This window comes from Trichoderma evansii, assembly GCF_050947405.1.
Source record: "Trichoderma evansii strain SZMC 28006 chromosome Unknown GGI43scaffold_4, whole genome shotgun sequence".
Lineage (NCBI taxonomy): Eukaryota > Fungi > Ascomycota > Sordariomycetes > Hypocreales > Hypocreaceae > Trichoderma > Trichoderma evansii.
This window is the reverse complement of record NW_028145202.1, coordinates 302,209-315,794: the sequence shown is the minus strand read 5'-3', so window position 1 is coordinate 315,794 and position 13,586 is coordinate 302,209. Positions and strand designations below refer to the sequence as shown.

The window sequence follows — 13,586 nt, the reverse complement described above, 5'->3', positions numbered from 1 at the left end:
TTCAGGTACATGGGACCGCGTTTAGCTCCGCCTATCAGCGTCCCATCCTCCAGACTCTGCCTCCATAGCCTGAATAAGCTACCATCTAATATTACATGTAGCGCGCCCGCAAGCCTGGAGCTTAGTAGGCCCGGCAAGATATCGAGATTTAGTGCTCCATATGAAGCACGCTATCTGTTCATCTAGCCCTGTCTCATCCAATTGAGACAAAATGAGCAGCGAGTCAAATCATCCCAAAATCTTATAGCCTATCATCCGGCTCTCGGGCGGTATATAAGAGCGGCCCAACGCCGCCTTCGTTTTTCTATCGATCGACTCCTGGCCCCTGGCTCCTATACAGATATTCTAGCCAACCAGGCTGATATTATTGCAGCTGTACAGCGATGTTCGCAGACAAAAGCGACAGGCTCTGGCTCCTAGCCGCGGGCTTGGTCACTACAGCTTCGTACTTTGTAGTCCGACTCATACGCCACCGTTTAAAGTATCGTGATCTGGTATGTTCAATTATGCCGGCATTTATCTCTTGGGAAAGAGTTCAATTTTATTAATCTCATCAGCCATGCCCGCCGCACTCCATGTTTTGGGGCCACTTGAAACTCGTTGGCGAGTACGTTAAAAACTTGCCCCAAGGAGCGTTCATGCTGCCAGTCATCGCGCAGCTCCAAGAAGATTACAATCTCCCCGATATCTTCTATATTGACCTCTGGCCACTTGGCCCACAATTTACAATTTTGGCTTCTCCTGAAGCTTGTGCTATCCCGACAACCGAGAATACCTTTGATCAGCATGAAGCGGTTCCCGAGTTTTACCATAACAGTGGTGTTGGTACTGGTTTTATCGAAGCGTCAAATGGACCTCTCTGGAAGCATCTACATCAAACGCTCACACCTGGGCTTACTCCAAGCGTTATAAGGGGATCCCATATCATGATTGTCGAACAGGCTGTAGCTCTCCACCATCGTTTCCGGAACATAGCCAAGTCTGGTGAGGTAACAGATATACGTCACGAGTTTGGCCATTATCCATTTAGTGTGATGGGCCAAATGCTCTTGAATGAGACGCTCGACGCGCAAATATATGAAGACCTCAGTGCCGCGCTTAATCTCCGCTCTGCAATTCATTCTACAAATAACCCATTCGTGAAGTGGCGCCTTAATAAGGACGAGAACCGTTTATGGAAACGTATTGGAACAGCTTTCGAGCCAAAAATAAGAGCTCGGTTTACTGCCCTTCAACAGCAGGAAAATGCCCCAACTAAGAAAAACGTTACTGCCTTATTGGATAGGATAATGTTATCAGACATTCAGGGCGGACGTGCTTTAGGGGATGATCTCCTGAGGCTAATGCTAGATAAGTACGACGATTGCCCTCCCTAAAAGTATAAGAATAGGTTGCTAATAAATCTTGTGCAGCGCAAGGGGCTTCATGGTCGCTGGATCTGGCACTACTACAGACACATCATCAGTATTACAGCCCCTTGCTCGTTTTTCTTTCTTCAGTACAGGTAAAATCTAACTTTTCATTCTAGTACATATTAATGCTGCTTAGCGTATTCCCAGATGTGCTCCAGAAGCTAAGAGAGGAACATGACCAAGTCTTTGACAAGGACCATAACAAGACAGTTCAAATGCTTCAGGAGCAGCCCGGGCTTATAAGGAATCTAGTCTACACTACAGCGGTCATTAATGAGACGCTAAGGATGTTTAATGTGGGCATGACTGTTCGTGCAGCGCCATCTAACATGTAAGTAACATTTCTCTTTTATTACACTCCCTGGTTTCTGTTCCATTACATCTTCTCAGTTTCTCCATCTAACAGAAAGCATAGGCCGAGTATGGAATATAAAGGGCGGTCATATCCCATAAAGGGTCAGTTCGTCACCAATGTTACGCACATGATGCATCACGATCCCAAATATTTCGATGAGCCGAAGCTGTTCAAGCCGGAGCGTTTCTTGGCCGCTGAACCAAGCTGGCCTCATCAGGCATACCGCCCCTTTGAGAAGGGCCTACGATCCTGTATAGGCCAGCCGCTAGCCATGGACGAGATGAAGATTATGCTCGTCATGGTCGCGCGATCGTTCGATTTTGAGCTCAGGGACCACAATCCCACAGAAAAACCAAAATATTCGTTTACCGACTTGGATACGAAACTGGGCAAACATGCCGTTCAAGGTTGGACGTTTTCGGCGGGGCCGGCTGGTAAAGTCATGATGAGGGTCACGGAGAGATCGTTCTGATGCGAATTGAGTAACGGCATTTTATCGATGCACACATGTTGCTAACGCTATGGCATTGTATAACCTGGAGTAGCTCAGATTAGCTTTGACTTATAGATGCAAGGAAAGGGCAGCTATTTCCAGATATAGCTGCAAGCTCGCAGCCACATTTTACATAGCTGACGTCTTCTTCCACTTCGCCATACACAGTGCACTACCTTATTAAACTAGAGTTAACAAAGAATAAGGAAGCGAATTCTTCTAATCACAGTCCTTTATTGCTCCCTTAGTGATATAGCTTCACGCCAATGAGCTCTGTTTAACTCAATTATATTACAGGGTAGCAGAGCGCTGAGAGAGATCTTGACAGCTGCTTATACCCCACACATGGACAAGATTGGCTCGGCAGCAGCCATTGTGGGGAACCGAGGTCCACGGCTCCAGCGTCTTAGACAGTAATCACACACCAAGTCCGGGGGATTACAGAACGGACATCATCAGAATCTCATCTCATCCAAACCTTGTTCCATCACGAGTTTCACGTAGTCTTGAAAAGTTACAATTAATATCAATCTCTCATCCCCGCACTCATTTAGTCATCTATTCAAACCCCAGACGGTCCGAGTTGTGTTGCATACACTCTCTCAACTTCAACACCACAAACCCAACATAAACATCAATCTCAGAGCAACCGAGCCAGCCTCACCCACTCCCACAACGATGGCTCCCAATCTCCCCTCCAGCTACAACACCTTTACCCTCCCAACCCTCCAATTCTCCCACCACCCTGTCTCCTCCTCCGCCGTCACACCCGTCATCATCATCAAGCTCCACCGTCCCGCCGCTCACAATGGCTTCACCCAGGAGATGGCCCGATCCCTCATCGCCGCATTTGGCCAGCTGTCCTCAGATCCGCGCGTTCGCGCCATCGTACTGACCTCGTCGGACCCCAAGAACAAGATGTTCTGCGCCGGCATGGACTTCAACGCGGGAGGAGAGCAGAGCGCCAACGCCGACGTGCACCGCGACGAGGGCGGACAGGTCAGTCTCGCCATGTACAACTGCACCAAGCCCGTTATTGTGGCACTCAATGGGTCAGCAGTGGGTGTGGGAATTACCATGACGCTGGCGGCGAATATTCGCGTTGCGAGCAAGGATGCCAAAGTCGGCTTTGTCTTTGGTCGCAGGGGGTTCTGCTTTGAGGCATGCAGCAGCTTCTTCTTGCCGCGTCTTATCGGGACTTCAAAGGCCTTGCATCTAGCAACCACGGGAGGAGTCTACCCTGCTAACCATAAGCTGTTTGACGGGCTGTTCACCGAGGTTGTCGAAGCTGGTGAGGTGCTCCCCACGGCGCTCAAGATTGCGGATGAGGTTGCTGCAAACGTCAGCCTGGTATCAGCATCAGTTATGAAGAACCAAGTCTACCGCACACCGGCAACTCCAGAGGAGGCCCATCTTGTGGAGAGCAAGCTATTTTACTCGCTTGTCAGGAGCGAAGACGCCAAGGAGGGAATCCAGAGCTTTCTGCAGAAGAGACAGCCTGAGTTTAAGGACACGATAGATGAGAATGCGCCTCCGGGATATCCTTGGTGGGCACCTGTTGATGTGAGGTCGAGATCGAAGCTATAAAAACGGAAGGGTGCTATATTTAGCAAAAATGGCTAATAGCTTGTTAAGATCATAGTTGAGCATAAATATTATAATGAAACGTTAAGTCTTGTAATACTATACAAGAGAGTGCCAACTGATTTGTGTTCATGTAAAGCTTTTGTCGCAGTAGTCACATGTCAAGATTTCAGTCATATATCTTACCGCTCTTTCAAACCAGAACACAGCGTATATTTCATATCATTTGTGTTCATATCCTTTTATTAGGATGAGAAAATCCGTTCGCATAACTACTTATTCTCTACATTCTACTCAAAACATAGCGCACTTTTAATGCATGTATTCCTTGATAGGCGTAACGGCGGCCATGTCATATAATATATGCAAGTCACGATCTACTTAGCGTAAACAATGATATAAGCAACGATAACCTCACGATTCATAGCATACCTATATATTCTTCATATTAAATTGCACACCAAACTCAAAGAAGCGTTTACTCTCACTCAACGATCTACAATGCACACCACATGACACTCTCATCCCTCACCTCGCCCTCACCTCCCCTCACCGCCAGCCCACCCACACTCTCCAAATCTCTCCAAGCCCAGTGTAACCCACCCGCCTCACATGTTAAAAAAAAAAAGAGATAGACCGTCGACCGCTCCAAGATCATCGCTGCGCCCCTGGTGATCGATCCTCTTTAGGCAAATCATCTGATTCGCGCACCTTTGAACGAATCACATCGTCGCGAGCTATCTAAACGTATGGGCGCGCGTATTTCAACAACAATGATGCCACCTCCACCAACGATAAACATACGACCCCGACATAAACAAACAAAGTAGTAGCGGCACTTATGCATGCGTACATGCATATAGCACCCTAGTAAGCAAACATCGAAACATCAAAACAAAACAAATAAACAATCAATACAATATCACATTATGTACAAGTAAATATCACAGCAGTTTAATGGATATTCTCAATAAAAATGATTTTGCAACTTGTTCGTATTTTCACACCGCGTAAAAGTCTAACAACTACCTAACACAAGACCTTGCGGACGGACCTCTCCTCTATGGTGAATATCCTTTCCCACCCCATCCTCCACCAAAAAAAGTTGATATAAAAACTTTCTCTCTCCGAAAAAAATTCTCTCGCGTTGAAACGCTTCGAGTGGTTCCGTTAAAATCTCGAACAAGAAGCTTCCCCCATTCCTTGGGAACAGAAAAGTTATGCTCCAAAGAATGTCTCATTTTTTTTTGTTCTTGTATTCTTATTATTTGTTTCTTAATTTTGCTTGGGGTCTTCCTCAAAAAAAGGAGTGGATGTTCTTTTTTCCAAAGTTTTCTCCTTGAGTAACTCTCCAAAGCACGGTTTTCCCTTAGGTAAATGTGTATATCCTCCTGTATGCAATTCGTAAAAGACCAAAAAGGAGTCAGAATAGAAAAAGAAATTCATAAGACTCAAAATCATTTTGTTTTGAGTGATAGAGAGAAAAAAAAAAGAAGTCAAACATTTCCGCCCAATGCTTGGTAACCATTTCCATTGTTCCCGTAACGCCTCGCAGACGACAAAACTTTGCATTTGTGTTTCGCGTGAAAAAAAAAAAGTAATAGTAAAAAAAAGTAATAACGGCATTGCCAGATGCTGCGTTTGCCTAGGGTCTGTTGGTCCCCGACTGTAACTCAAGAGCCGTGAAAAGTGAAGGAAAAATAAAAAATCATGAATTTTGAGGCGGTGGTAATGTCCAGCTCCTCGACCTCGCTGTTGAAATGTGTCGCTAAAATTGATTGGTTGATGATGATGAGTGGTAAAAAGGTGGCGAAGAAGAGTGTTGTATATATACATGTAATGGTATGTAGCATTTCGCTTTCTTGTAACATTGCTGTTACTTGGATTAGTCGAATCCAGAGGTAAATGGATTCATAAGTGTTTAGTGTGAGTAGTCGGTATGGAGGCTGGAATGTGTTGCCTATCGCCTATGATCGCCTGGCCAGCTTAAGAAGGCGGGTTCTCAGCCAAAGAATAAAAGCAGTCCACAGGCTGTTTGTCCTGCGTTTAGCCGTCTTACTCCTTGATGGGGCCTGGAATTGCTCATCCGTGGCTTGGCTACCACCATTGAGGGGTTCAGACTCGTTCTTCTCGCGGACGCTGGACGAATTCCTGGCACTGGAAAGTGTGCTGGTGTGTCCAAAGCTGGTCTTTCGCTTCGAGGCCTGCGCGCGCTCAGTCTTTTGCGCCTCCTTGGCGTCGGCGCGCTCCCGCTTACGGATTTGCTCCCGAGCGTATTTCTCTTCCTTCTCCTTCTCCTTGGCCTCGAACTTGCGACGGGCCTCGCGGACCTGCTCCTGGCGGCTGACGGTGTCCATCTCGCTGCGTGAGCGAAGGCGGAAGCCGTTCATGTCGAGGGACGTGCGGAAGGGGGAGATGGGCGAGGTGGAGGTGATGGGATTTGAGGCCGACTTCTGCTGGGTGGTGGAGATGAGCAGAGGCACGGCGGCAGCGGAGGAGTCATTTGCGGACTGATTCACAGCGCCTTGCGTGGGACGTTGCACAGAAGGGCCCGAGTTGGAGCGTGTGGTGCTGATCTTGACAGAGGACGGGCCATCTGAGCTGGAGCGCTGGCTGCCGGAGAGCGACGGGCGACCCGTGGGCTTGGAGTTGGGAGAGTTGGAGCGCAGGCTGGATGAGTATGAGAGCTTCTTGGTGGCGGTGGGCGAGACAGCCTCGGTCTGGGTCTGGGCGAGCGACAGAGAAGTGGGAGAAGCCAGCGGCTCCTCGATGTCCAGCTCGTGGTGCTCCTCGTCGCCGTCGCTCTCGGCAATGGCACCGGTCAAGTCGCGCTGGCCCGTCAGGCCGTTGTCGAGCGACGACACTGAGTTGGCATACGAGTGTAGTGGTGGTGTAGATGTCCTGGGCATCTGCTGGAAGGGGTGGACAAAGGAGCCGACGCGGTTGCTGGTGGCCTTGCTGGGGTTTCCGCCACTGGTGGTGCGCGCATGCGAGCCCGAGAAGGTGTTTGCCCGTCCCAGGCCAGGAGCGCTGGAGCCCAGCTCGCCGGCGGCCAAGCTGAAGCTGACATCGCGCGTGGGCTTTGCGCCGACGGCTGGCGCAGGTGCGTAGGAGCCATATGTGTTTCGTCGGTTGGCGCTCAGGTCGTCCAGGTCGCGCGATCCAAAGTCGAAGGAGCCGTATTCCACGTCGGGCGTGGTGGCCACGGGCTGGTCGTCCCAGCCGCGGTTGAGGTCCAGCGAGTTGCGCTCGGAGTGGTGTGAGTGGACGTGGTGCAGTCTCTTGAGGATGGGCTTGACGACGATGCGACTGCGCGACTTGGTGAGCTTGCCGTGGCCGCTTAGGCCGGACGGCTGCGTTTGTAATGAGACCATGGTGTGTGAATGTGAAATTGGATGTGATTATAGGTTGAGAAGAAGAATAAGTAATAAAAGAGGAAAGAGGAAGAAGAAGAAGTGAGGCTTATACAGATACGCAATACTGGGTGGTTTGGCTTGCGTATGCGTATACGTATAAGAGAGAGGCTATAAAGGTATAATGGGAGACGAAGATTGATGGCTTCGAATATGCTTCCTTCTAGGTTCTTGTTTTAAGTTTCGGATTCGAACAAAGCCCACTTTCTCTGGCAAGCCCCTGTCGATGCCGAAGATTCGTTTCGTCTGTATCTACCTACACCGACTGCAAGCCATCGTTGCTGTGGTTCCTCCTGCGTGCAGTTATGGATGCGGGATGGGTTTGAAGGAGTTACACGGCCACCGACTGTGAGACTCCACCAGACGCATGCATTGGGCGTACCCCAAAGGACCCAAGGCAGAGGGCGAACGAACCGGGTGGGAATTAATAGTATCTGGACAGGGTTTATCAAGAGTGAAAAGGAGGAAATGGGGCCGGTGTCCAGGGAAAGGGGGCAGGTATATGATGGTAGTCGAGAGACTGGCGAGGATTAATACACCAGACACAAGTAGGTGAAGCCGAAGATGGGCGGTGGTCGGGTCCGGGGGGACCCAGCGCCTCTATGTACACAATTTGGCACTACAGGCGGTGCTAGGCAAGGCACTAAAGCCCGCTGGATGCGGCGAGCTGTAGGCGGGCCGGTTGGCCTGGAACAGCGCCTGGGCGCACCTAATCAAGAAAAACGTCGTTGGTGGGCCGGGGGTCTCGCGATTACGGCCGGTGCTTGCGGCCATGGGGCCCAAGGGCGGTGTTGGCTGGGCGGTGGCAACAAGTTTTAGCAGCTGGCTTCGGCCGGATACCGTGAAGCGCGCAGCGCAAAAAATGTCTCGTACGGAGCATCGACGACGCAGACTGAGTCGCAACAAGCCACGAAAACGGATTTTGTGGCTTGTTGCGACTCTGCTTTTTTTTTCTTTCTTCCAAATACCATTGTAATAATACTTACTGTACAAAATAAAATGTATTTTCTCTTTTTGGCTGGGCCCGACTGATAACGCAGATGCAAATTTAATTAATTAAACGAATTCAATTAATTTTACCCCAAAGATCCTTCGCCGTCGTCCCAGCCTCCATCCGGCCCAGTACGAGTATAGAAACCCGATACGAGTATAAACTAGCAGAACGTAGTATATACCGCGGCACGTGGACGCGACACAAAGCGCCGGGGTTGCGGCTTCGACAGCGTTTCCAGACGTTCCGCAAACCCTGGACCTTGGACGGTGATGCTCATCGATGGAATGATAGCTCATCGTTTTTGGCTTGTGTTTCTGTTATCCTTGTGGGGAGCCAAGCAGGGGATGGGGGATCCGAATAAAAAAAACGGGGGGGCAGGCCAAGAGAAGCTATTTCCAGCAACGAGATGAAATGTACCCAAGCCGTAATATTACTCGCTGCTAGCCGTGAAATTGCACTGCACCTCCGTACTCTGCTGTACCGCCGGCCACGGGTACTTTCTGTAACGAATTATAAGCATTGGCATTGTTAATATTAACCAAGCGCCCAGCGCAGCGTCATTTATTAGATAGCCATAGCCAGCAATATCCACGGAGATGTGCTCGAGTCCGAAAACAAAGACAAACAATTACCGCATCTGCTCGCTCTCTCTTCTTTTTTTTCGGGGCGCCAATATTAGAGTTTTTGTCGTGCCAAAAGCATCCACGTCAAAATGGCCTCTCTCTCATTCACCGTCAACCCGAGGCGTTCGTTGTGCCCCACGATGAACTGGGATTGGGGGCGTTTTCTGCACTGCAGTGCACTTTACTTGTGACTTTACGGAGGCATATACTAACTTCTGATTCTTTCATATTTCCCTGCTTTTCTTGCTTTTTTTTTTTTTTTTCTAGCTTTAACCCCTCTTTTTTTCCTTTTATTTTTCCTTCTTTTACTTTCTCTGATTTGTGAATATGTACCTCATTGTAATTGACAACTCAGACGGGCGCACAAGAAAAAATCCAAAACCTGCAGCTCCGGAAAGGCGGTCATGATGCATCTTGCTTCCCCCCTTGCTCTCATGTCTCTCGGTTTATTTGGGAGTGCGGGTCGCCGAGCTGGACTAGTCCCATGTACTTGGTACCATCCAAGACGGGACGGCGGCGGCGCGGAATGCAGGCCTTTACATCCCGGACTCCGTACTGGGTACCGCTAGCACGTCCAAACCTGATTTATTGGCTGCTCCGTATTAATTAATTACAGTAGTATTACAAAGTACCTCTTCTTCTGCGAGTTGGCCAGGCGAGAATCAATAAAATGAAGGAATAATCCCGCTTCCCCATTTACTGCTGCGGCTGCTAGTATTGATGAGAGGGACGTTTAGCGCCCCATGCGAGCATATGCGCAGAGCGAGAGACGGGTGCAGCATCAGCGCTGAAATGAAAGTGAAATGAGATGAATGGATGACTGATTCATGGAGAGGCCCATCATCATCATCACCGCCTATTCCACAATGCAATGCTGGCTGGAGTGGTGCCTGGCAAAAGCTGTCCTTTGCAGCTGCAGCTGGATGGATGAATGCATGCATGCAGCGCATCAGAATCATGACGCGATGGATTGATTGCTACAATATGCACGAGAGACGGACGCTGCACTGAGCAATCACACAAGTCACCACAGGCGGCCGCCGGATGAGGCGATACATGGACAAGTACATACATGTCAAAGCTCGAATTTGCGCCGGTGTTTGATATCCACCAACCGCTCCCCGCTTTCTTTCTAAGCTGCCTGCTTCTTTGCTGCGACGCTCGTTTGATTTCGCTACTTACCGTCTTTGTTTATCTCTCTCATCGCAGGGCCCAACCAACGCAACATTGCAGCATCGCAGCTCTCAAACTCCCATGCTCATGCTCCCGTGTGCGTGCCCGTTCAACTCGAGCTGCAGCTCTGCAACTAACCAACTCATTTTCGCCGCTGCTGTTACCGAGTATTCATTCTCGTGCTTGCGCTACGCCTGCTAGCTGTATGCACCTCCCAGGGCACGACACAACCGATCGCCAGTCTACGGCCTGTCATTGGCGTCTTGGCGAACTCGCTGGAGCAAGACGCCCTGCAGCTTCTGCAGCACCAGCTGGGGGCGAGCAAGGGAGACGACACACCAGAGACACCGGCCGACCGCCTCCAGCTTCCAATGGCCCGCGCCCGTGCAGCTCTTCTCGTACAAGTCATGCAGGCCAGTTTGTGCGCTGCGGTGAGTGAGTGAGCTCTTTGGATCACGAGATGGGCCTCGTAAGCGCATTCTGCTGCAAGACAGGCTGCAAGCAATGTACCCGTAGACAGATGTTGTGCACAGTATTAGAGTGCAAGCAGTGTGTGAGTATAGTATTGCTATAATTGGCAGCAGTATATCCAAGTCTTGTCTCGGTTGAGAGCGACGAGAGAGAGAGCTACAAGGAATTCTGCCCGGTTGCCCTGGCAGAGGGCGGCAACGTCCAAATGCGGCAACCAGCCAGTCAGCCATCCAGCCAGAGCTCAAACTCGAGGCACAAACAGGGCCCTGTTCAACATGGCGGTAAATGATCTGCATGTTCATCCTGAAGCTGTGCCTGGATTGGATCGCTGCGTTGCCTGCTGTTCTGTATATGCATGCATGTATACAGTGGTATCAATGTACCTTAAGATAGGTGCAGCGGCACAGCACCACCGACCTGGGTAAAAGTGACATTGCATGGACCCGAGAGGCAAATGTCACCTTCTGCCACCGCCTTTCCATCTTATCCCATGCTGAGGGGAGGGGGAAAGGATTTCGCCTACCGCCACCACGATGGGGCTGGCTGCGATAAGAATAGGAAGGAAAAGAAGAAGGAAAAAAAGGGACAGCGAATAACAGCAGCAACAAGCAGTTTGCCTCCTATTCGGCCCCCAGCAGATCATGTCGGTCTGTATGTACGGGATATGTAGCATGCTGCTGTCACTGTCACTACTGCTGCTGTCACTTCTGCTGCTACTACAGCTCCTGCGTGTAAGTACAGTATGCGCAAGCAAGTATGCTACGAGAATATGGCGGTGGAGGGCCAAAAGCACATGATTTACGGCCATGTACGTGTATGCGGCCGGCACGTCCCAGGCAGGATGACAAAAACTCCGTAACGGGGGGTGTATACGCGCCCCGTGTAAGCAAGCATACGCGAAATCTCAATGTGCGTTGCTCTGCTCGAGTCCCTCGGTGGTATCGTGTCTTGCTAGTCAGTGCGTTGCGTCCAAAAAATATCTCTCTTGCGTTGTTAAATGGCTGAGCGGGCATCTATCTCGAATACTACGTAATACTCCATACAAGCAGTCAAACCAACAGCAAGGAATACTGTTGCAACTGCCGTCTCCTGTCTCTATCTCTGTGTATTCGCTCGCAGCATAATGTCTCTTTGCCCTGCTTCCCCCGCTCATCCGTAAAACAAACTTACTCAACCTCAACCCCGCTCGCACCGTCTATTGCGTCTAATACAGTATGTCTCAGTTCTCCTCAATCCATCTATCTCGATGCGTCTGCCTAATAAACACCAAACCAGCGTGCTTCTGCTTCCCCCCTCTAAACAAAGTCCCCCAAATCCGCGCTACCGCAACGCCATTCGCCCGGGGCTCGCGCATGGCGTCGCCTGTTGGGCTGTGGCTTGTGACATTCTCGGCCATTCACACGGCGGCTCGCGCACTGGATGCAATGTGCGGTGGGTTGCGGGAGTGACGGCCCCCAGAGTGGCGCTATTGCAGATTTTCAGCCGCTCGTCGACGGCGCTTCTCGGTCTTGACTTCAGGGTTTTTGACATCCAGCGATATCCCAGCTATCCGAGGCATCCTAACGAGGCATCCTAACGAGGAGGTTTATGTCATGGCGTATACAACTCATACCGCATGCAGTAATGCTGTAGCTAACACAGTAACCCCTCTTCAGCCTATTGCTACAGTATACATACATACTGCCATGTCTCACTATTCTGAGCGTATAGCTGAACGTTTCTATCAGTCGGGGCGCAGCTCAAACTTGGTCCATCTCCCGTCGTTCAGCGGAGAGATCATCCAGCCTCTTTTTCTTGTCACGGCGCGACTGTTCCGGCCGCCTGGGCTGCCAATCGCTCCCTCACGCTGACCATCCCCTCCAATCATCTGCGTTCAATGCGTGCCTCGCCCGGCTTGCCCGACTCGGCCCCGCTTCACTTCCGGCGATGGATGAGTGTCAGGTTGATGGCATCGAGCCATCACGATGCGCTTGCTCGCTTGCTCGTTTGTTCGCTTGAGATAATACAGAGTTCAAACGGATATTACGCATCTCAGCCTTATTGCCGATGACATCCGTAGCCACAATCCGTCTGAGCCACTTACACGAATCCAAATGCTGAGTGAGGCATTGGGGGCTCGTAGGATTCCATTGCCATTAGGCTCTACGCGGCATTTAGCTTGTAGGCTGAGCCACAAGAACGCTCAGCTGAGGAATCTAATGAATCCTCAACGGCATTTCTCGATCCTCCCCACAAGGCTTTCTTTTTATCGTACACTTCAGTAGAGAGTTCGCTCTTTGTGCCCGCAGCTCAGCCACAGCTTGCTCATAGCCGTGTCATCATACCGGGTCTGCCAAGAACCATACATTAACTCGCCCTGCCACGTGAGTCCAACCACCACGCGGTGCAGTCAGCTGGCCTCGGTCCATCATGCTATCTTCAATAACGCTGGTGCTTGCGATTATACTGCCATCTACCCCTCTGTGTTATGTTTTTCGATAATGCGATTCATCCAAACCCCTCATCCCACCACATGTTCGCGGACACTAACTGCTAGGCGCTCGATGAAGAGTCCACTGTGGGGGTCAAACTTTGAGATTTGGGCGACATTATAAGTCATGCTGTTGTACAGCAAAGAGGAGTTCCTCGATCGTGCCTCGGTGGCAACAGAACTGGCTTCTACAAGCAGACTAATAAAAATCACTACCAGTAATATCCAATGGTGATTGAGGGATCTTTTGTGGCTCGTAACATTCATTTAATTTTTTCCTCTCCTTGTTGCCACTTCGATTTGCCCACGCTGGGCTTGCGCCAATAACCACTCAGGCTACTAGGCAGGCAGATCCACATCCCTATCAGCCTTGTGATAATGACCACATCATAAAACACAGATGAGTGAATGTATTCCATTTTCACAAGGTCATACGATAAATACCCTTGTAAAGCTATTTGCTTGTACCACTGACGTAGAAAATGCGAGATAGACATGTCTCCGTGGTATGCCGGTGAAAAAGCCAAACATCCACAGCTTATACATTTGAAAGACAAAAGAAGAGAGAAAAAAAATAGAGGACATTCTATTTCTACCT

The 13,586-nt window shown here is 50.0% G+C and overlaps 3 protein-coding genes across 3 annotated transcripts; 2 read left to right on the top strand and 1 right to left on the bottom strand.

Moving 5' to 3' along the window:
* Positions 1-19: 19 nt before the first annotated feature.
* On the top strand, positions 20-2,483 carry GGI43DRAFT_397541 (cytochrome P450). The gene is made up of 5 exons (XM_083205119.1): positions 20-494; positions 558-1,354; positions 1,413-1,464; positions 1,529-1,743; positions 1,828-2,483. The coding sequence occupies exons 1-5, from the start codon at positions 384-386 to the stop codon at positions 2,237-2,239; spliced, it is 1,587 nt and encodes a 528-aa protein (XP_083063099.1). The 5' UTR covers positions 20-383; the 3' UTR covers positions 2,240-2,483.
* A 199-nt stretch (positions 2,484-2,682) lies between these two features.
* On the top strand, positions 2,683-4,063 carry GGI43DRAFT_397539 (ClpP/crotonase-like domain-containing protein). The gene has a single exon (XM_083205118.1). It carries the CDS (start codon positions 2,939-2,941, stop codon positions 3,845-3,847), a length of 909 nt encoding a protein of 302 aa, XP_083063098.1. The 5' UTR covers positions 2,683-2,938; the 3' UTR covers positions 3,848-4,063.
* Positions 4,064-5,780: 1,717 nt separating this feature from the next.
* Positions 5,781-7,520, bottom strand: GGI43DRAFT_282961 (uncharacterized protein). Its single transcript, XM_083201250.1, has one exon. The coding sequence runs from the start codon at positions 7,216-7,218 to the stop codon at positions 5,812-5,814; it is 1,407 nt and encodes a 468-aa protein (XP_083063097.1). The 5' UTR covers positions 7,219-7,520; the 3' UTR covers positions 5,781-5,811.
* Positions 7,521-13,586: the final 6,066 nt, after the last annotated feature.